Raw genomic sequence first — 24,144 nt, forward strand, 5'->3', positions numbered from 1 at the left:
CAATATTTTGATTTGACTTTCGAATTATGCTGTTCGATTGATATTTTGCGCATCGAATCCATCATATTTTCAATACGATTTTGGCCAAATGTTTTTAATTGAATCATCGACTGCAAATGAGCGGTTGATTCTTTATGCTGTTTAACTGCCTTTGAAAAATATTCATATCCGAAAATCCTTTATCATTCCAAACATATTTTTCCCTTGGGAATAATAGACAGGATCAACAATCTAGATAATTAGAAAATTCACATCCAATGAGCCACTCATATTTTTCATATTTATAGATAGAAAAATTACGATGCAAGTTTTGATTTCTTTTTTTAAGTTTTGTAAAATTGGTTTTGGTCTTCCTTTTCAATAATCAATTTTTTCGTATCAAAATTTCTTGAGCTAAATGATAATGTTAATAAATTTTCAATAATACAATTACAATTATTGAACATTAATTAAGGCTTATAAAAACGAAAAAATTTTTTATTTAAAAAAAGTAAGGAAAAAAATATAATATAAAAAATTTCTTTCTCTTTTATCTATTTTATAATTTTCCGATGTCCTCACTACGTCATCGTGACGTCATGTCATCGCTACGTCATGTCATCGGTACGTATTAGTTGATTTTATTTATTTATTTTATACAAACAGATGATCCTACCAACAGTCTTAATTTATTTTTAAATAGATTATATTTTTTATTATTTTTAGCTATTATTACTTTTAGCGATTTATCACATTTTATTTTGCAAAAATGGATAGATATTTATAAATAATACTGCTTGGACGATGGTTCAACAATTTAATCATTTTCCTTGAATTCCTGAAATCGGAGTGCCAGTAATTTAAAAAAATTCTCTAAATAAGGGCACTCTAGGATTTTCATGTGAAACAGGCTGAAAGCTATGGATCTTACAAGTATATTGTAAATCTTCAGGCAACTAATCCTTATAATTGCCTTATTCACTTATATCTGTTTGTTTTCTGAAGTTTAAATATTTAAATAAGAATATTAAATTTAATTATACTAAATGTTTTATCTACTTTATAAATTTAGAATAAAACTCTTTAATTAGGTTAAAGCGTTGTATAAATTTAATCAAGAAAGTGTTAATTAAAAAATAGGAAATTTGAATGCAGGTTTATCTTATGTGGTTCAAAAACATTATCACCAATGTAAACTGGGTTACTCTTTAACACTTACTTTCACTATCCAGCAACTACTTGATATAAATTGCCTTATTCAATCACATTCCCCTGTGAAAATTTTAAATATTTGAATAAGTTTATTAAATTGTGTTAAATTAAACTGAATTTCTCATCACATTTTCCTGGTTTGAAAATTTTAAATATTTGAATAAGTTTATTAAATTGTGTTAAACTAGACTGAATGTCTCATCTATCTCATAAATTATATTATGAATTATTAAAATTAAGCCAAACTGTTGTGTAACTAAAATTAATAAATTGATGACTAATAATGATACAATCTAGGATACTGTATGGTTTAATTAACACAATGGATTCATTTTAATATAACGGCTACATAGACTTTTATACTACCTGAGGAATTTTAATAATAAATGTTGCTTTTGCTCAACCTTATCTTCCAATATAATCTCCGGAGGAAATGAACGGAGGAAATGAATAACGAGTGCACTCTTATCTTAAAATAGTAAATTCTAAACTTAATAAGGAAATACTTATCTAGGTTAAAATATTATATCTGAAAACAGATAAATTTAAAAGTAACGTAGGAATGTAAATAGTTTTATTCTTCCTTTTCTTCCAATTTAAATCATTTATTTTGGGGGCCATTTCTATAAATGTTCACAAAATAAATCACCCTTATCCTATTTTGTTTCATTCGCATGACTTTTGCGCACAAATAAATATAAAATAATATTTAAGAATATATCTATAAACAAACATAATAATTCTGGAAAATGTAAATGAATAGTGAATATGAATAATTCAAAATTATCACTTTTTATCTCCTGATAAGACTTAATAATTTAGGCAAGTCATTTTTTTAACTTTTTAATTAAATTTATATTATTTTAATCATCCTACCTATTTTTAAGGCTATCCATTTTGTCAGGCTGCACAATATGTCCTTTTATCTCTTATGAATATTTTATCTTACTAACTGAAAAATATACAAATTATATTTTTAATATTTAACTAAATTAATATAACAATTTTTAAGGATCCTACTTTTTAAAAGCTTACCATTTTGTCGGATCCAGAGATTTACCTATCTACAGGTTTGGGAAAAAATTTTGAAAATTACTATGGGTTGGCCAGGCTTGAGAAAAATTTTTATAAAATTATTATGAGTTGGACTGGGCTTGGATAATATTTTTATAAATTATATTGGGCTGAGCTTGGGGAAAATTATGAGCTTGGACGTTTGATAATTTTTTTATTATTAACTATATGACTTTATACCTTAACTGGGAATTTTTTTTAATATTAAATATTATGTATAAATGATCAGTAAATTTGACATATTTGTATTATCAAGTAAAAGCTTTAAATTTATTCTTACTCAAACCATAGTATTTTGTCTTAGTTTTAATGGATTGAACCTGCCTGAAATGGGGAGGGGGTAAAATGAATAAAAATGGATATAATTTTCAAATAACAGGTAACATCTAGCATAAATATAAGAAGAAAATTCTCATTCCTCTTCATTTTTGACGGGCTATTAAAAATATAAGCAATATTAAATTTGCTTCCATCATGTATATTTTTTTAAACGTAGTAAAAACTATAGTAAATTTTTTAACGTAATAAAAATAATAGTAAATTTTTTAACAGTAAATAATAGTATTATTTAACGTAGTAAAAAAAATAGTAAATTTTTTAACCTAGTAAATAATAGTATTTTTTAACATAGTAAAAATAATAGTATTTCTTAATATAGTAAAAATAATGTTAATCTTTTAACGTTATGAAATTATATTAATTTTTTTTTAACGAAGTCAGTTTAGTTTATTTAGCATAGTATGAAAATTATATTAAGTTTATTTAAGAATTTTATAAGAAAAATTTCAAGGGAAGCAATGCTTCCCTTGCTTCTATGGACGCTTCGTCACTGATAGAAATAAATATATTATATATATATTATATATGTGATGTGTGTAATCATTGTGTGTAATTATTACATATATATACTATATTAATAAATATATTTAAATGATACATACATATATATTATATATTACATATATAATAAATAAATATACGATTTATATTTTCATACATATTGAATATTTAAAGATATTTTATATAATATTTCTTGTTTAGTGGATTATAAAAATACATAAATAGAGAAAAGGTAATATAATATTAGAATTACATTTAATACGATATTACTCCAAAAACGTAATATATTAATGACAAGATTACTTAAAAATTTTTATTTAGATTGCAAACTTTATCATAATATAACTATGTTATTTAGAAAAAGAACGTTGCAGCCTAACCCTGGCCGCAATTTATTCATTTATAAATAAACATATAGTATTGAGCTGATTTTTAAAAACGGCTAACTAAATATTCCATCCAGAAAAATATTACGCAAGCCTGAAGATTTTGCTCATAAAAGGAACAAAGGTCTAGACATATATTATCAAAATCTCTTAGACAATATTTTTTTGGCGAAAATATTGAGTTAGTCGTTTTTAAAATTCGGCTCAAAACGAGCCGTTTAACAACACTAACTTAAACATACAATATTAAGTAATGATTTAGCTACCACTTTGCCATCGTGACTTCAATCATGAAATTTATTAATAGTAACGTCACGTGAACATTCGGAATTATCATATATTATACAGAGAAAGATAGGTAGATTTAGTATTGCAAATATGGTGATAAAAATTTAGCGAAAACTAAAATAAATTACTTTATTTTCTAAAATATATTATAACTGTTTTACTTATAAAATATTTAATATATATATACAAAATTTAATATATCCAATTTGAATACAAATAAAGATTTTCAAAAAAATAAAAAATTAGTTTTACCAAAATAAGAATAAGAGTATAAAAATAAAAGTTACAAAAATAAGACAAGGTCAATACAAAGTTAAATGTTTAATTTTCATTATTCAACAAGCATGAAACAATGAAACAATTTTTTTACGGCAAAATATATTTACGGATACGGCTACTACATCTTAGAATAAAATAAATAAAGTGGTTGATAGCATACTGCATATTACTACCTTTTGTAAATGCCCACGGTAATAGATGCCGCTTTAGTTAATTAAAATGTATTATAATAGCTCACACTAATGCAATTTTAAAAAAATTGATCTTTTTATCGTCAATTTTAAATTTATCACACCACAGCTCTTAAACTGTAATTGCTCTCTCAAATAATTTTGTAATTATATTCTTTTTCCTATTGTATAATAGAGAGTTAGGCCAGTTTATAATAATATAGTATGAAACTATAATATCTAATCCTTATTTTTTTATAATATTAATTAAATATTTTATATGTTTTTAAAATTATTAAGTCGCCAATATTATAGTTGAGATTGAGAAACTATATTAATTAATTTTTAATAATATTAAATTTAATCATATATTCGAATTGAACATTCTTTAATTAATACTATAATTAATATATTACAATATTTAAACCTTGAAAGTTAAATATTTTATTACATATCACTTATTTTAATTTAGCAAATTTGAATGTGAACGATATAGAGATAAAAATCCTGAATGTAATAAAAAAAATTATATTTTAATATTAATTATATCTTATAAAAAGTGCTCCTCATAGAAATAAATATTAAAAATAAAAACATTTATAAAAAATAAAACATGTTTTTTTAAAATTTGTTTAAATAAAATAGAAAAATATAATATTTTATTACAACTTTTTCAAGGATATCCTAAATTCAAGTATTACATTCGTTCATTTATTTATTTTTTTAAATGGAATTCATGGTTTATTCAAAAAAATTCAATAATTGGTTGTGGAACCCTTCATTCTGGCTTCCACCTAACATCACCTGGGAAGATCTTAAAAATAAAAGTGCTAATATATATTATCCCCAATATAATGATCTTTGGATGTCGTTATTGTTAGCTTTTTGTATTATTATATTACGAAATATTTTTGAAAAGTATACCTTACTATTATAAAAATTTTACAAAATTAAATTTAAGATTTATAGCATACCCAATAGGAAGAAAATATGGGCTAAAAAACAATCATCAGAAGCTTAAAACTTTTAATGATGATAAAGAAAAATTATTTAAGAGTACTTTAAAATTAAATGGTCATAATGCCAATGATAGGACAATTAACGATTATATTAATGAAAGTTTAATAAATATCAAGATATCGATTTAAAAATTTATAGGTGAAAAGAATATTAGACATCCCTCAAATGAATTAAAAAATGGTTTTTATAAAAGTTATCAATCCAGTGCTTTAAATGACATATCAAATCATACTGGTCTTTCTCAGTTTAAAATTTTAAAATATTTGAGGCAAAAACATATATCATCAAAAAACTATAGCAAATTAACTAAATTTTCGGAAAGTTTGTAAGTCATGATATTTTACCATAAATTTTTAAATGTATTGAATATACTTAACTAAATCAAGATAAATTTGTTTAAAGGGAAACTATAAATTATTTGAGTAAAGATTAACTGTTTAATTATTTAGTCAATTTTAAAAAAAAAATTTAGAATATTTTTTATATATGTTTATTAATTAGAATATTTTTTATATATGTTCATTAATTGGTTTTTATATATGTTCATTAATTGGAATATTTTTTTATATGTTTATTAATTTTTGTCATAATTTTTACAGCTGGAGATTTACCTACTACATAACTGCTTTCTTTTATGGATTAACTATTCTTTACAATGTAAATAAATAAATATATATCGATACAATTTTCGACAGATTCTTAGTTTTTATCAAATTATTGTAAATTATGTTTTCTTGTGAAAGTTTTTTGCCTTTATAGGTCACCATACAGTGGAACATATATATGGCTACTACTCATATTAAACATATTAAAAAGTTGTCTATTAAGAGAACTTATTTGTTTTAAAATTAATTTAGGATGGTTTAGGAATCTAGAAAAATGTTTATTTAATATTCAAAGTAATAAATTTACACAGTTTTTTTTATTCAAATATAGCAACTATTTGTACTATATAGTTCACATAATGTCAAAACATTATGATTTGACTGACCCCTTTTAATTCCTACAAAATTTGATATACAAGCTAATGTTATAATTTATATTTGGGCAAAATACTATACTTTTGGAGATATTAGGTAAACACATGAAATATGTTGACCTGTTTTACAAGTGGTAGGTGGTAGTTTCTGTTTAATTAATGGTTGATTGAAAGCTAAGTATTAAATAATAAATTTAGTAAAAATATAACGTGTAGTTTATAAGATTTTTGAAAAATAAATTTAAATGATTTTTTAAATTTTTTGGGCACCTTTGTTCTCAACAAAATCCCTGATTTTAATTTAACTAAGGGTCATTCCATGTCAAATCGACCAAAAAAACGCGATTTTTGGACGACCATCTTTAAAATAAACGAAACTTGGCATGATAGTTATTTATTTTGTATATTTTTGTAAATTCTAAATTTTAGATTGCTAGCTCAACCAAATCCAAAGATATACGCCTTCAAAGTAGAGAATCACATAATGCGTGATTTCTTAAATCTTGTTTTTCTTAAAAAATACTTAAGATTAAATTACAAATAATATATCATTTTATAGCCCTTAAAATTTTACATTGGAAAATATTAAAAAATTTTAAGTGTTTTTGTATTTCCGGTAAAAATAAAAATTTAACATTCCTGGGAAGGGATATTTTTTTGGTGTTGATACTCTCTAAAAATGTTTATTACCTATATATTAAACTATTTAATAAAAAATCTCGATAGCCATTTTTGTTTTTTTAATTTTATTAAAATTTTTATTATTTTTATAAATAAAAAAGGATAATATAGATGGCGTTATATTAATTTTAATAATAATATATTTAATTTAATAAAAATATGTTTTATATCGGTATTAAAATCAAAAAAAATCGATTAAATATAACCAGTATGATGCCTTGGTGCAATAAATAAGGAAGCGGCCCATACGGATATGGTTATTAGGACACTATATTTTAAAATAAACATATAAAATTTCATATACAAACAATTATAAAATAAAATACCTCTTGTTTTAATCTTATCCCATTTTGCACTTATTAATAGAATTTCCTGAAGCGATTTATAGGTACAGTCACTGTTATAGGATCTACTATCGTTATTATTTGATTCATGGGCAACCATATCTTTTCCTCAATTGTGGGATAAAAGAAGGATGGTGATGGTCCATGGGGATGTAAAAATGAAATATATATCTCCTCAGTATTTTCATTCTTTTTCAGTACTGTGGCTAACCACCAAAAATCGTCATAAACACATGTTACGAATCCTTTAATATCAGCAAAACACAAATGAATATATTTTTGATTTAAGTTTACTTAAACTCAAAGGAAAAACAGCATGTATTTCCCTAGTTCCTGGAATGAGACGAGCTAAATTGAATCTTTCTCGTAGTTTAATCTCTTCTAAATTGTATTGTTCATTGGTTATATATGTAAAATTTACTGATGGCATATTTTGTTTTGCAAACTGATATAAATCAACTGCTGTTAAAATGTGTCCAGAACTGGTGCGCTGAAGGCTTGAACGTGCTTCTAATCTTTTTAATGTTCTGCCAAGGCCGTCACATGGACCTTTTCCGTGAGATGTATCTGAAAAATGCCATTCAGCTGCTACACCAAAATCTGATTCATGATAACACAGATTTATGAAATTTTTTCTGTTTTTATATTGAGCAGCTGATCCGTCAGAGCAGTAATAGATTTTACATGGCTTTTTGTTAAAATGATTGGTCAAAAATTTTATCATTTAAGTCTGGTATAAATGTACTGCAATAACATCATGTTGAAGTGACTCTGATATTACCACATAATTTAGGTTTTTTATATTGTTATTATTATTATAATATGCTATCATAGGATGGATAGTGGCCTGATTATTATTCCAGTGAAATCCTTGAACAGTGTCTTGGATTACAAAGGCATAATTTTCAGAGAAATCACAAATTATCATAAATTCATTTTGTTGTAAAAAATGTTTAAGTTTTGAAATATATGATGACTGATTGGTAGCGATAAAGGAATGACATAACATAGGTGGAATTTTTTCTAAAAAAAAATTTTAAATTCTTGAGAAGATTTTGTTATTGTTTCCAGATTACTTCTATCAACAGACACCCACTGTTTAAAGGATATATGATCTATGTCATTTTGGGCAAATACAACATCTAATTGTTTTTTAATTGAGAATGTGCCTGGACAACAATCTCTTAAATAACAAATAGGGAGTGCTGGATTGCATATTGTTTGAGCTAAAATATTTTTATAGTTATGTAATGGATATTCTGGCATAGCTAATAGTTTTGCCAAATTAGCATCTACAAACATAAGCTTAAAATTTTGATGAATTACACAAACATACACACTGTGTGTTCCACTGGCTCCAGCCAGAATACAATTTTTTGGCCGTAAATCTGCAAATTAGAAAATCCAACTTTAATTATCGGGTACCTCTCTAAAATTAATCTTTTTTGAGACTGCTCTCTTTTCCCTTTGATCATTATGGATTTATAGTCTTTTTTCCCGGGCATCGCGCGACTGACTTCATCAGAAGAGTAAAAATTTTCTATAATATTCACGGTTTCCTGATAAATTGTTGGCCCAGGTTTTATATTGGGAGATGACATAAATCCTTTTAATTCTATTAGTTTTTTTGATTTTCTTACCAAGTAATTCGTTGCTTTGAACTCCTCAATTTTTTAGAGGTTCAAGAAGGGGGCAATATAGTAAGAAGTTGATATTTTTTTAGAAATAATTGGATAATGATGTTTTAAATTTTGAAGAAGTTCGTCATTTTTATTATTTTGTATATCAAACTCAGGAAGGCTGCTTCTTAATATGTTTTGACTTAATGCTTTTGTTATTTTTTTAAGTTTTTTCTTACGGATATTTCTTTTCTCGTATTCTTTTCTTTTTTATTGGGGATTGGCCTATTTCTTCTAGTGATACATTTATTATATCCAAAGTTGAACTGGATGGGGCTAGTTCGGGCTCTTCATTTTCAGATATATCTTCAATGGATTCCATATTTATCAAATATAAGCGACATGAGTGACATAATGATTGGCCTATTGTTAATAAACCTTTGGATTTTTTAATCATCTTTGGTGTAACCTAATTTTATATTTAATAAAAATAATCACGATATCAATCCAGAATCTAAAATTAAAAAGGTTTTAATCCATAATATAAATAAACTTACCTTTTGTAGATTTTTTGAAATAGACTTATGGCCTTCTCTAATGAATGGATTACTACACAGTGATTTCATATTATTACAATTTTTTAAATTTAAAAAAAAATTTTAAGTAAAAAAAAGATAATCCTTATGTTCTTTTCAATCATGATTGATAATTAAATTTCCTATTTATCGATATAAAGATTTAATAGAAAGAAAGGAATGAAAAATAAAATAAGATGATAAAATCTTTAATTTCAAATAATAACGATAGATCCAGAAGTGTGAAATATATACAAATTACGGCCTCAAGAATTTCTATTTAAGCGCAAAATGAATTGCGATAAATAGATATATTTTTATAATAGCTTGAATATAATTTTAAAGTATCTTTATATGGGCCGCTTCCTCATTTATTGGCCCAGGACATCATACTGGTTATACTTAATCGATTTCTTTTGATTTTAATACCGATATAAAATATATTATTATTAAATATAATATATTATTAATAAATTTAGTATAACGCCATCTATATTACCCTTTTTTATTTACAAAAATAATAAAAATTTTAATAAAATTAAAAAAACAAAAATGGCTATCGAGATTTCATTAAATAGTTTAATATAAAGGTAATAAACATTTTTAGAGAGTATCAACACCAAAAAAAATCCCTTCCCAGGAATGTTAATTTTTTATTTTTACCGGAAATACAAAAACACTTAAAATTTTTAACTTTTTTTCAATATTTTCCAATGTAAAATTTTAAGGGCTATAAAGTGATATATTATTTGTAATTCTATCTTAAGTATTTTTTAAGAAAAACAAGATATAAGAAATCACGCATTACGCGATTCTCAACTTTGAAGGCGTATATCTTTGGATCTGGTTGAGCTGGGGCTCTAAAATTTGGATTTTATTAACATTTACAACATAAATAACTAACATGCCAAGTTTCATTCATTTTTGAGATGGTCGGCCGAATCACTGGTCGATTTGTCATGGAATTACCCCTAAGCTTACTATTACCATTCTAGAGAGTTAATAAAGATTATGAAATAAATCAATAAAAAATTAGTACAAAAAATGACTAATATTTTAATAATAGAGATGACCTATTCTTTAAAAAAAATTTAATAGTAAAGGTGAGGCTTTAGGCGGGCCTGTATAAATCTCTAATGTATAAATACATAAGTTCTTTTATTGATAGATTTTCTTTATCAATAAAAGTATATATCAGGGATCCACACAGAACCTGAACCGGAGTGTTAAACCTGTATTAACCACTATTTTCATCGAATCTGAACCAAACCTGAACTGATTTTCTATCTGAACCTTAATGGAACCGCTGATATTGCCTTTGAACCGGCTCGAGCTCATGATTTTGTGCTTATAAAATTATGCGAAAGTTATTATTAGTGTATTGATAACATTCTTATTTAATTTTTATAACCATTATTATTTCGCTATTTTACAACATTTGAATATTTTTAAGCTTAGATCATATCCTGGGTTGACTTAATTTTGATGCTTTTTCTTTTTAGTCTAAGATAAAAAGCTTGAACTGGAACACCCTATTTTTTTAAGTATTTGGAGGCGTTTTTATTTTCCGTATTTTTTTTCTCGTTTTTTCTTAAAATACAAATTTTCTCTTTTGTTTTTATGCCTAGAAATAAATTGAATTATAAATTATTTACATATAGTATTATAATAACACATCAAAATGTTATAATACTGATTAAAAACTATAAAGGGGAACCGGGAGCAAATCTTGAGCATCTGATAAAAAGAAACCACCCTCTAAAACTAAATAAATTTCACAAAATACACAGTAAATTAAATATATAATTTTTATCTAGGTTTATATACAAAAGTGTTCAAGCACGTTTTTATAGGTTCAAACTGAACCTATACCTTTTTTCGAACTGAACCTGAACCTTTATTTTTATCTTAACCTGAACCTAAACCGAACCAATATTCGTTTCCATTCAGATCTCTGGTCAGAGTTGCCAGGTCAAAATTTTCAAATTGCGGGAGAAATTTGGTATTATGAGGGAGAAATATGAAAATTGTGGTAGAAATATAAAAATTGCTAAAAAAAAATTTTGCGAGCCTATCCGCCTATTATTTTTTATAATTAGTTTATATAAATACAAAGTCGGTAACTATTTTTCAAAATAAAATAACATCTTGATTTATTAAAATATGTTAATTTATAAAAAAAACCAACGATCTTTTTTAAATATAAAAGGATGTAAACAAACAAGATAAAATTTTATAAAAAAAACGATTTTAATTTTATAAAAAAAACGATTTTAATTTTACAATTAAAAATATATTATTTGCGAATGTCCCGCAAAACTACCGCAATTGGAAATCTACCATGTGTGTGTATAACATTATAGGGATAGGCGCTTAATTATCACTTATCACGTTTAAATACATAATAAGATACTCCAAAAATAAGAAATAATACAGATGCAACTACAGTTGCGGTAATTGTAATCACTTACAGTGTTGTTATGATTTAATTAAACATATTGATGATTAAATTATAACCCATCCATATAAAATTATAATCTTTGTAAAAATAATTAAAATAACAAAAGGAATAAATAAAAGAAATTTCAATAATGCTTTGTCTATATTTTAATTATTTTTGCAAAGATTATAATTTTATATGGATGGGTTTTATAATCGTCAACATGTTTCATTAAATCATCACAACACTGTATCTTGTAGTACAACGTTCACAGAGAAATGTTGGTAGAATCTTTTTCCCATAATATTTAACAACTCTAATATAAATGAAAACTATACTTGTAGGACAAAAATGAGGAAGGCTATCATCAATGTTTTAGGACCTAAATCCAGGAGGTCAATTCTTGACGATTTGAAATCATAAAAAATAGAGAGAATTACAATCTCCTCAAACAAGACATCAATGTCTTTCGGTATTTTTAATATATTTATTAAATTATAAAAACCATCAATTGATGGTTTCTGTTCCAAGGCCATAATATTTACACATTTGTAAATAGAGTTAATAAAATCAAATTTTGATTGTTAATATTCTAAAATTGTCTTAATAAAAATTCTGCTTCATATAAAAATGTATTAATTAGAGTATTATTTGAACATTTTAATATAATATTTATAGCAATAGCGCCATAAAATTTATTATCAATTTTTAACTGTAGAGATGAATAGAGCTGTAGCAAGATTTTGTGAATCTTTTTTAATAAAGAATATTCTGATAACTGCATGAAGTAGATTTCCTACATGTGAAACGAATCCCAAATCAAAATTTTAAGACTTTTAAAATCTCTTTTTAAGAAGTATTTTTTTAAGGGTTTGTAAAATTTTAAAATTCAATTGATGGCAGGTATTAATGATAACCACCTGATAGGTATATATCGCAACAACTCACACCATTCCAAGTCAGACCACTTCACCAACTCTTTTAATTCATTAACTCTTTTAGTTGCTGACTAAATTTGTTAAAACATTTCATCACAATTATGTAGACATCCACAGATAGTACATTTATTGCCTTCTTGCAAGAATTATGTAGTATATGGCATATACAGCCAATTTATATTAATTCATTATTGTGCTACCTTAATTCGGTAACTTTGGTTTTTGCCAAAATTTACAGAGGCATTATCAGCGCAGAAAGCTGACATGCAAATCACTGATAACCCTGAATCAGCTATATTTACCATTATGTGGCTAGCTACATCGTTGAATTTTTCACTATCAGAGGAAAAATTTTTAACAACTTTATTGAAATATTCTTATTCTTGTTGAAATAGCAAAGGATCGAGGGAAATGTTTTAATATTTCCCTTATTAGTAGATTCTGTTAGAATTGCATATGGATGCCCATCTTTAAAATCGTCTAGAATTGACCTCTAGGATTTAGATACTAAAACACTTGTGATAGCCTTGCTCATTTTTGTTCTACCACAAATAAGGTATGTACTTAAATTGGAGATGTTATATATCATGAGAAAAAGATTCGACGCACATTGTGATGATATAGCTCTGTGAATGTTGAACTATAGATGTATACGATTTCTGCAAATGTAGTTGCATCTGTATTATTTATTATTTTTGAGAATAATTTTGTATTGCAATCAATTTTGATATACTCCCCTATACTGACTTATATGAATGAAAGATTAATTATTGGATAAAAATAAAACAGGATAGAAATAAATTTACAAACTAGACATGTTTTTCGAATAAAATATAAAAATAATCAATTAATGTCTCTCAAAATTATTATTTATATATTAAAAACGTTAAAATACAAAAAAAAATTACGGGAAATTGCGATAGATTTTTGCGGGAGATTTCCAATTGCGGTAGTTTTGCGGGAGATTTCCAATTGCGGTAGTTTTGCGGGAGAGAGATGTCTGCGTATATACTAAAAAATCGCACTCCCGTGGATGGGGGGAGACATGGCAACCCTGTCCCTGGTACACATGCCATATTTTAATTATTGATTTGCATAGTTCAGTTCACAAACCAGGTCAGGCTAAATATGGTCATATGCATTTTGTGGAATTCTTTAAAAAAATTAAGCTTGAACGAATTAAAATATTTATGATTTCTTCATTTACAAAATTTTTTATGAAAAATATATGAAACTTGGACAAGCGAATCTATAAATTATATAGATTATTATTGGATGTTTTTATTTAACACTTCAACTAAAATTTTGGGCTTAATCATTTGGGATTTCTGGAATCCCTTTTGTTGGCTTTTACATTCCGTTGAAGAAAGAGTGAAAATATTCTAAACCTAGACCAAAGGGAACCTTATTTTACCACTCCCCCATCAAGTTGAGGTTGAAGATATAATTTTATTTTAAAAAAATTTTCTTCATTTTATTGCAACCGTTTAACCTAGTTAAGGCAGTTTCCCCTATGGTCCTGGGCATTACTATTTATAAGATTCTTTTCTCATCCATTATAACTTTCATCCACATCGTCTGGGTCTTCCTCATGCCTTGATCCACCTATTTCCACTAATTCTTTGCCCAATCATCTATCGTTCAATATGCCCAAAACAACTTGAATCACATCTAATCCAATCTTTTCTCGTAATTCCTTGTTTGTTTTCTCTCAGAAATATCACACACCCGCCTAACTATTCTCATCTCCGTTCTATTTAATTTAGTTTCTCTCTTATGTCACTTTCATTGCCCATGTTCCACCACCATTGACTATACAAATTTTCACGCAGCTTAAACTTTTCTCTTCAACTTTAATGAAACATTTTTATTTTTGTAGACGACATCTCTCGAAATTTCTACGCATATCTGACTTGTAAGTTGTAACAACAATTGAATAAACACCCAATCTTCGTTTAGCATGTCACCCAAATAACAAATCTTTTCCACTTTTTCCAAAGGAGATTCATTGCCAATATCCCATCCACCCTTGTCTACGTTATTATCATGGGCCCTTTTCACATATATTCTACAGATAAATGTGAAGTAAGCTATCTTTAGATTGCCTTTATCACCACCATATTGTTTATCCTATTTATGGCAGCGGATGCATTCGATTAAATGAATATGCTCATCTACATTTTAAAATTCATAAATGTGCCTTCTTTGGCATTCCTTTAATATAATATATACAATTTTATTTAGCGCTTGAGCCTGACCCGAAATTCTTATTAAATATAGTAAAATTCACGAATTGCTTTGTCCTTATCACAAATTTTTTTTTATTTATTTTTCAAGCCTGGCCAACTTTGATTTTTTTAGGTCCAGTCACCTCAGGGCTCTACCCCTTTATGGTCTCTCATTTGTATTTAAGTTCAGTCCAGCTTGCGGGCAGAGCTGTGCAAATTTCTAAAAATTAAAATACGACATGGTCATAAATACTTTTATTGATTGATGATAGAAAGAAATACTAATTATATGTTTTTTATATTAAAACCTGCACAGCCCTGAAGCCTCGCCCATTGGTCGGGTATTGAAAATATTATAAAAAGCTTGTAGATAATTTATTTTAAATTAATAATTTGGGAAATAAAATAAATTGCCTATTTAATAAAAATCAGAGACCTGCAGGCCCGGGCCGTATTTTAATTTTTTAAATATACCCGAGCCTGGTCTGAAATTTTTTTTAAAAAATTATCCGGGCTGGGCTGCATATTTAAAATTAAATATTTTAAATCGTTAATATTAGATATAAAAATAAATATAATATCTTTTAAAAAAAAATATAGGCTAGGACGGGCCGAAATTTTTTTTAAAAAAATCCAGATCGGGATATGCAAATACTTCTGCAGATCTCTGATAAAAATATTGTTCATTTTATAACTAGTTTTAACTATTTTACTTATGAAGTTTTAAGACTTCTCTCCAAATTTTTAATATTCATGTAGAATGGTAGTCTTTCAAATCCATACTCTCACCTCTTTCCTAAGTTATCTGCTTGTGTTTTAAATGTTATCAGTTTTAAAACTAAATTTTTAATTATATTTTATCTAACAGATTGGAAAGTAAGAAACAAAGTGATGAAATTTTAAATAAATTAGTTAAATTAATAATAATCTCTATCAGAGACCTGCAGGCCCGGGCCCGGCCGTATTTTAAATTTTATAAATATACCCGGGCCGGGCCTAAAAAATTTTTTTTTAAACATATCCGGGCCGGGCCTAAGATTGAACCCGGGCCGGGCCTTAATATTTTTTATAAAAATTTTTACATTATGAGTTAATGGTTATAAGATTATATTATGTTATAGTTATGATCAGGGTTGCCAGGTCAAAATTTTCAAATTGTGGGAGAATTCGGTATTTTGTGGGAGTAATATAAAAATTGTGGGAGAAATATGAAAATTGCTAACCGGGATTTCGAATTGACTTAGTTATCCGCCTATTATTTTTTATAAATATAAAATCGAATCTATTTTCCAAAATAAAATAGGTAATTATTTTTCAAAATAAAATAGCCAACTATTTTTCAAAATAAAATAGCCAACTATTTTTCAAAATAAAATAGCCAACTATTTTTTAAAATAAAATAGCCAACTATTTTTCAAAATAAAATATTCAACTCTTTTTCAAAATAAAATAGGTAACTATTTTCCAAAATAAAATACGCAACTATTTTTCAAAATAGGTAATTATAGTACGACACAAAATTTCTTAAATACTATCTTTATTATTAAAATAACATATTGATTTATTATAATATATTAATTTTGTTTAAAAATAATAACCAACGATCTTTTTTAAATACAAAAGAATGTAAACAAGATAAAATTTTATAAAAAAAATTGTAATTTTACAATGTAAAAAAATATATTTTATGCTAATGTATAAATAAGATTTTATAAAAAAACAAACAATTTTAAATTTACAATGTAAAAAATAATTATAATCAGTGCGGGGAAGTTGTTCTACAGTATTTAGTTAATACAATGGGGGAAGGGAATATGATATTTTGAGGCATCAAAAATCTTCAAAGCATAAATCAGTACAGGGCAGTCTATCAACATTTATTGCAAAACAAAAATATTCTTCAAAAATAAGAAATAATACAGATGCAACTACAGTTGCGGAAATGGTAAATACCTATCATTCAGTACAACATTCAGAGAGCTACTTAATATCACAATGTTGGTAGAATCTTTCCCCATAATATTTAACGACTAATATAAATGAAAAGTATACTTTGTAGAACACAAATGAGCAAGGCTATCATCAATGTTTTAGGATATAAATCCAGAAGGTCAATTCTTGACGATTTGAAAGATGTGCAAACATATGCAATTCTAAAAGATGCATCTAATAAGGAGATATCAAAACATTTCCCTTGATCCTCCCCTATTTCAACAAAATTAATGTCATTTCAATAAAACTATTAAAAAAAATTTCTCCAGATATGAAATATCCAAAGACATAGCTAACCATATATAATGGTAAATATGGCAGATTTGGCATTACCAATGAATTGCATGGCAACTTTCTGATCTGATAATTCCTTAGTGAATTTTGTAAAAATCAGAGTGTATTTACAGAATTGAGTCAGCATAATGTTGGTTGACAGGTTTCTCCTAATACGCGCCATCGTAGAATTTTAATGGCAGAAGTATATTTAGGAATTTTACATATAGGAAATCTACTATATACTGTTAATATGCAGTTGCAATCAAAAGAATATAATTTAATAAAGGTTCACTAAATTATGCTGCAGAAATACCAAAGTAAGAATATTATTACTATTATCGGATAATTATTAATAAGATTTAATATGATGTCATGTTTGAGGAGATTGTAATGCTTCTTTATTTTTATGATTTGCCAAAATTTTCAAAATATTAATTTTACAATGTAAAAAATAAATTTATTTGATTTTATGCAACTGTATAAATAAGATTTTATAAAATATAGAAAGTCAAATAGTTATAGTTAATTATATTTTATTTGAGATTTAAATAATGGAACTAAACGTTTACCGTCGTTATTAAGATATTTATAAAATTCCTGGCATGACATTTTATAATTTTGTTTAACCATTAACTCGGCCTCTAATGTTGTTAAAGCAATTCGATTTCTCTCCTTTCTCCAGGCAGTCCTCATCAGGCTAAAAATGCGCTTCGATGAGGCATTAGAATGAGGTAAGGAGAAAACATACTCGCAAATTTTTTCCAAGCATGGGGATTTATCATTATTACGAAAAAATTCCACCCATTTATCCTCTGCTTTTAGACCATCTAATATTCTCTCGAATCATAAAAAATGGAAAAAATTACAATCTCTTCAAACAAGGCTTCAAATGTCTATCAGTAATTTTAATATATTTATTAAATTACAAAAACCATCAAATGATGGTTTCTGTTCCAAGGTCATAATATTTATACACCTGTAAATAGAGTTATTAAAATCAAATCTTGATTTTAAATATTCCAAAATTGTCTTAATAAAAATATTTGCTTCATTTAAAAATACGTTAATTATATTAATATTTGAACATTTTAATATGATATTTTTAGCAATAGCGCCATAAATTTTATTATCTATTTTTAACTGTAGAGATGAACAGAGCTGTAGCATGATTTTGTGAATCTTTATCAATAAAGAATCTTCTGATTGCAACTGAATATTAACTACATGAAGTAGATTTCCTACATGTGAAACTAATCCCAAATATGCTTCTGACATTTCATCCTCGAAAATTTTTTTTAGCAAAATAGAACATTTTATTACTTAAATCTGTTTGGTATATGGGATATAATATCCACTTCTAAAAATTCTATTCTTCTAACACAAAAATTTTGAAAATGTCGAGTGGAGCACTGCAATTCTAGATAACGATATAAAATATATTAAGTAGTGTTGTAAATGAACACGTTCATTTTGAACGCGTTCGTGAACGAAGTTCGTTTTTTTGAAAAAAAGGTGATGAACGGCGTTCCTTTTTTTTGACGAACTTTGAACGTGAACGCGTTCCTTTTCTTTGATGAACGCGTTCAATTTTACGTTCGTTCAATTTTAAAAACACTTTTTATTTTTATTTATTTGAAAAATTAATATTAATCCGCATTTTTTAACAAAAAAGTCTTATATTTTTATTTATTTGAAAAATTAATATTTAATCCAATTTTTTAACAAAAAAGTCTTATATTTTTTAATCAGCTGTTTTTACTTTTTCCTCTTTCATATTGCAATTAACGTACCATAACGTGCTACTGCTAGACATATGATTATTTAGCTGAAACAATTTCAAACTTTCTAAAGAAATTTAAAATACATAATAAGGTAATATTATGTGTCACTGATAATGCAAGAAACTTTTTAAAGGCCTTTAGGTATAAATAAATAGTCTATATTTTAATTTTTATATTTAAAAAAAAATTATAGATTATTTGAGAAAATATCTGAAGATGAGGAAGATGAAATTGAATCATTATCATTAAATGAGGTGTTTGAAAATCAAAATAGGGAGGAAAACTTTATCTATCTCCCCAAACATCACTCTTGTGCTTGCCACAATCTTAATTTAGTGGCAAGTGTTGATGCTGAAAAAGCATTAGAAGATGTATCTTTTAAAAGAATATTAAATAGTGCATTTGATAAATGCAAAAGTTTATGGAACAAACAAAATCAGTCAACATCATTTGCTGCAGACTTAAAGAGTAATTTGTCAAGATTACTTATTAGGCCTGTTATTACCCGATGGAATTCTTATTATAATTCTTTGAAATTAATAGATTACTTAGTAAAAGAAAATTCTAGTTTGTTTGACAAAGTCTGTGATATGGGAGGATTAGCTAGACTCTCAAACAATGATTAAATTTTTTTGGAAGATTACTGTATTGTAAGTCCTAATAAAATTTTTTAGAATAAATATTATAATGAATTTTTTTAAATATTAAAATAGATCATGGAGCCTATTGCAACAGCTCTCACTATTTTAGAAAGTGAGGAAAAGATGCATTTGGGATATTTGACCCCGACAATAACAATAGTTAGTATAAAATTAAACAAAGTCAGTGGTCTAAAATATGGGCAACCATTGATAGATGCTGTATTAAATGGGATTAATAAAAGGTATTAAACCTATCACTATCAAATTAATTACATATATTTATTTTTTTTTAAGATTTCAACATATATATGAAGATCAATATCTACTTTCAGCAATTATACATCCGATATTCAAGCTTCAATGGCCTTGGATAAAGCTTCCACAAAATGAACCTTTAAAGAATAAACTTATAGCTTTTTTGAAAAAAGGCATTGAAACCCCAAGAATTGATAATGAAAGAACTGTCAATTCCGAGATATCTTTTTTTTGACGAGGAAGAAGAGGGCAGATTGGAGGATGATAACATAGCTCAATTTTTTCAAACAAAGGATAAAACATTAAATGTTTTTAATAAATTCCCCCTTTTAAAAGAATTGTTTATCAAGTATAACACCGCAATCCCTTCATCTGCCCCTGTTGAGCGAGTTTTTAGTATAGCTAACGCTGTATTAACTGCCAAGCGTTCATGCCTATCAGATCAAAATTTTGAAAAGCAATTATTATTAAAAATTAATAAGAAAAATTTTTTATAAATTTATTTTTTTATCGCTCTATTATATTGTATTTATAATTATATTATCAAAATAAAACTATTATTTTTTATCATGGCTTATATATTGTGTTGAAAAATATAAGGCATTTTGTTAAATTAAATTTTAAAAAAAATTTATCATACAATTTTGAACGCATGAACGCGTTCATGAACTTGAACGCGTTCCTTTTTTTGAATTTGAACGTGAACGCGTTCGATTTTTGTCAATGAACGTTGAACGCGTTCGATTTTTTTAAAAATGTTTACAGCACTAATATTAAGTAATTTAAAATATATTTATAATAATTTTACATACTGTTCTAACTTCTATTCTTTCTAACACAAAAATTTTGAAAATGTCGAGTGGAGAATTGGAGAATTTTATAAAAAATATATTTTAGAGCGGAAAAATAAAATAAAAGAACTAGACATATTATATTTAAAATTTATTTTAAAAATATAAAAATAATCAAATACTGTCTCTCAAAATTATTATTTATTTAAAATGCTAAAAAAAATTGTGGGAGTTTTGTGGGAGTGAGATGTATGTGGGTAAACAAAAAAATTGTGGGAGACTCCCACTGATGGGGGGAGACATGGCAACCCTGGTTATGATATAATATTGGGTGATGGTTAACACTACCTAACACCCACAGATCGATCTCATTATTAATTTCCTGCAAATTTATTCAAAGTATTAATATATTTTTTTATAATTCATATCTAAATTTTTACAACATATTTTACCAAAACAATCAAATAAAGGAATATCACTTCTTGAAGTTTGTAATACCTTTCAAAGCGAAAAAGGAGAAATAAAATTGATTTTACTTAATATAAAGCATTTTTTAATTGAAAAATTTGTTTTACACAAGTATCATTTTATTTCTCTTTTTCTCTGTCCCAAATTCAAGCAATTACGTATGTAGTCACAGGGACAGATCGCAAGATGACGGAAAACTATATAAAAGATTATATTAAATTACAAGAGGCTCAGGAAGTAAATGAAATACCATCGACCAGTCAAATTATGACTGTTGTTAAACAAACTGAATCGTTTTATGACAAATGGGGCGATGGTAATTCTGGTAATATGTCAATATCCGATGATGAATATTATAATTACATAAATAAAAAAATATATAAAACATATAAGGTGGATGATTTGTTAGAGTGGTGGGCGGCTCATCAAAGCGAATTTCCAATTTTAGCAAAATTGGCAATTTCTGCTTCAAGTGCAAGCTGTGAGCGGAATTTTTCCACTACTTGGAGAAATCTTGAAGAAAGAAGAAGTAATCTTCAACCTGAAAAGGTAGATATGCTTCTCTTTCTTCATGATAATTTGTGAATTTTTATATCTTTCTTGAGTATAGGGTTTCGTCAATCATGCTGGTTTTTTACTTTGCAAACTGTCAAATATTTATTGCATTTATTATATTTACCTTGAGTCATGAAAGTTTTTAATCCAACATTTTTCATTATTTTTTTTTACAATATTATATAATACAATTATCTTCTTTTGTTAAAAATTTATATTATAAAATAAATTATATTAATATTGTGCAATTAGATAATATTTTCAAAATACTATTTATTATACATGCATTTTTTTAAATAGCGATTTAATTTTATTTTATAAATTAAATAGTAAATTAAATACAATATATTATATTCTCAAAATATTTTCCATTTTTATAAATTAAATATTAGTTTTATTTTTTTTAAATGCAATATAAAATATAGTATATGCTCAAAATATTATTACCATTTTTATGAATATTAGTTTTATTTTTATAAATGCAATATAAAATATAGCATATATGCTCAAAATATCCATTTTTATAATTTTTATAAATTGAATATAATATTCTCAAAATATTAGCTACCTATATTTTTTAAATAATAAGCGATAATACTCGCTGAAAAATATGGTAAAATACCTCATAGGTGAATTTTTGTATATACCAGGTCGAATATAATTTTAAAAAATTCCGAGCAGCGCCTGTTTTTTTTAAAAAATATCCGTGCCGGTCTTAAATTTTTAAATCCGGGCCGGGCCGTAAAAAATTTTTTTTTAAAATATCCGGGCCGGGCCTAAAAAATTTAAAACCGGGCCGGGCCGTGCAAATGGTACCTATGCAGGTCTCTGATCTCTATAACCATTTTTCTCACTTCTAATTTTTAATTGTTTTTCTACAAAATATAAAAATATTTTAATTTCAACTCAATCATCTTTACTTTTGGAGTGTCTAAATTTTCCAAAATCTTTGGAGGTATCCTCGGCCGGTACTTGTTTTACTCCACTGAGAATAATAATGTTTATCTTTAATTTTTCAAAAATCGGAGTTATTTTATTTATGAGGATTTTATTAGTTAAAATAGTCCATAAAATTTTTTAAAAATAGAATAAAATAAAATATTTAGGTTTTTATTCAATTGCTTAGTTTTTATCATAACGAAAACTGGCACTCGTAAAGATGATTATGCTTTACCCCTAATATCTCCAAAAGTGTAATAGTAGTGTTAACATAACTAATTAGACCTTTTGGCGTAAAAGTAACTGTAAGAGTTACAATTGAAAAGATATATTAGTAACTAGTAATATTTTTGAAATATGACTACAAGACTAACTAGTTACTTATTAGTTACATCTAAAAATATGTTTAAACAAAAATGCGAACCCGGCAAAATTTTTGCCCGAGGTTTGGTTCGAGTTCGGTTCGGGTTCAGTTTAAGGTTAAAAAAAATAGGTGGGTTCGATTCGGGTTCGGTTCAGGGAAATATTTTTGAACCCGGGTTTGGTTCCATGTTTAGCTCGGGTTTAAGAATTTTTGAATTAATTAAAAAATATTTTATATTTAAATCATAATTAAAAAACTAGACATAAATTTGATATAAAAAATAAATTTTTTATTTTATTTATAGGCAAATATAGTTAAAAATACAAAGCATACTCATGTATAGATTTAAATTTAATTTAGACGTATTTCTTTAAATTAACAATATCCAATATAATCATTTTTACTTTGACTTGTTCACTTTCATTTTCCTCTAATTAATAATCTTTGAGAATAAGTTAAAAATTAAAAATAAATGGCCTAAATAAATTTAATTGTTTAAAATTTATTAACAATCCCATAGGAATCTTTGAGAATAAATTTACAAATGGAGTAAATGAATTAAGTTGTTTAAAATTTATTAACACTTCACTTAAATGGAAATTTGGAAATATAATAAAATGTCAAGTAAATTATTAATATATGTATATACAATTATACAAATATCTTATATTAATTTAAACAATACACAAAACTCGGTTGAACCCGGGTTCAAATAAAATTCCCGGGTTCGGTTCGAGGTTTTGAAAATCCTATAATAGGGGTTCAGGTTCGGTTCGGGTTCAATTTTTTCCGAAAAACCCGGGTTTTGTTCTCTGGGTTCGGTTCGAACCCCTGGTTTAATAATAATATCTCTTATTACCTTTATATGATCATTTCCCAAATTTGAAATTACTTTTTTTTATATAGAGATTCACTTACATAAATCATTCATATTTCTGTTGTCTAAGAAAGCTTATATTTAGAATAGGCTTATTAAAAAAACAAAGCGAATGAATACAAGTAGTAAATTATTTGTTTTGTTCGAATACAA

At 26.0% G+C, this 24,144-nt stretch overlaps 1 protein-coding gene across 1 annotated transcript in view; it reads left to right on the forward strand.

Moving 5' to 3' along the window:
* Window positions 1-4,914: 4,914 nt before the first annotated feature.
* The window catches only part of LOC135922785 (ceramide synthase 6-like), a 38,979-nt gene continuing 19,749 nt past the window's right edge, over window positions 4,915-24,144 (forward strand). The window contains exons 1-4 of the mRNA XM_065457255.1: window positions 4,915-5,146; window positions 5,190-5,347; window positions 5,387-5,573; window positions 5,848-5,905. Coding sequence (XP_065313327.1) covers window positions 4,956-5,146; window positions 5,190-5,347; window positions 5,387-5,573; window positions 5,848-5,905 — 594 coding nt within the window. The 5' untranslated portion in view covers window positions 4,915-4,955. The remainder of the gene's footprint in view (window positions 5,147-5,189; window positions 5,348-5,386; window positions 5,574-5,847; window positions 5,906-24,144) is intronic.

This window comes from Gordionus sp. m RMFG-2023, chromosome 1 (assembly GCF_954871325.1).
Source record: "Gordionus sp. m RMFG-2023 chromosome 1, tfGorSpeb1-WG-v2, whole genome shotgun sequence".
Lineage (NCBI taxonomy): Eukaryota > Metazoa > Nematomorpha > Gordioida > Chordodea > Parachordodidae > Gordionus > Gordionus sp. m RMFG-2023.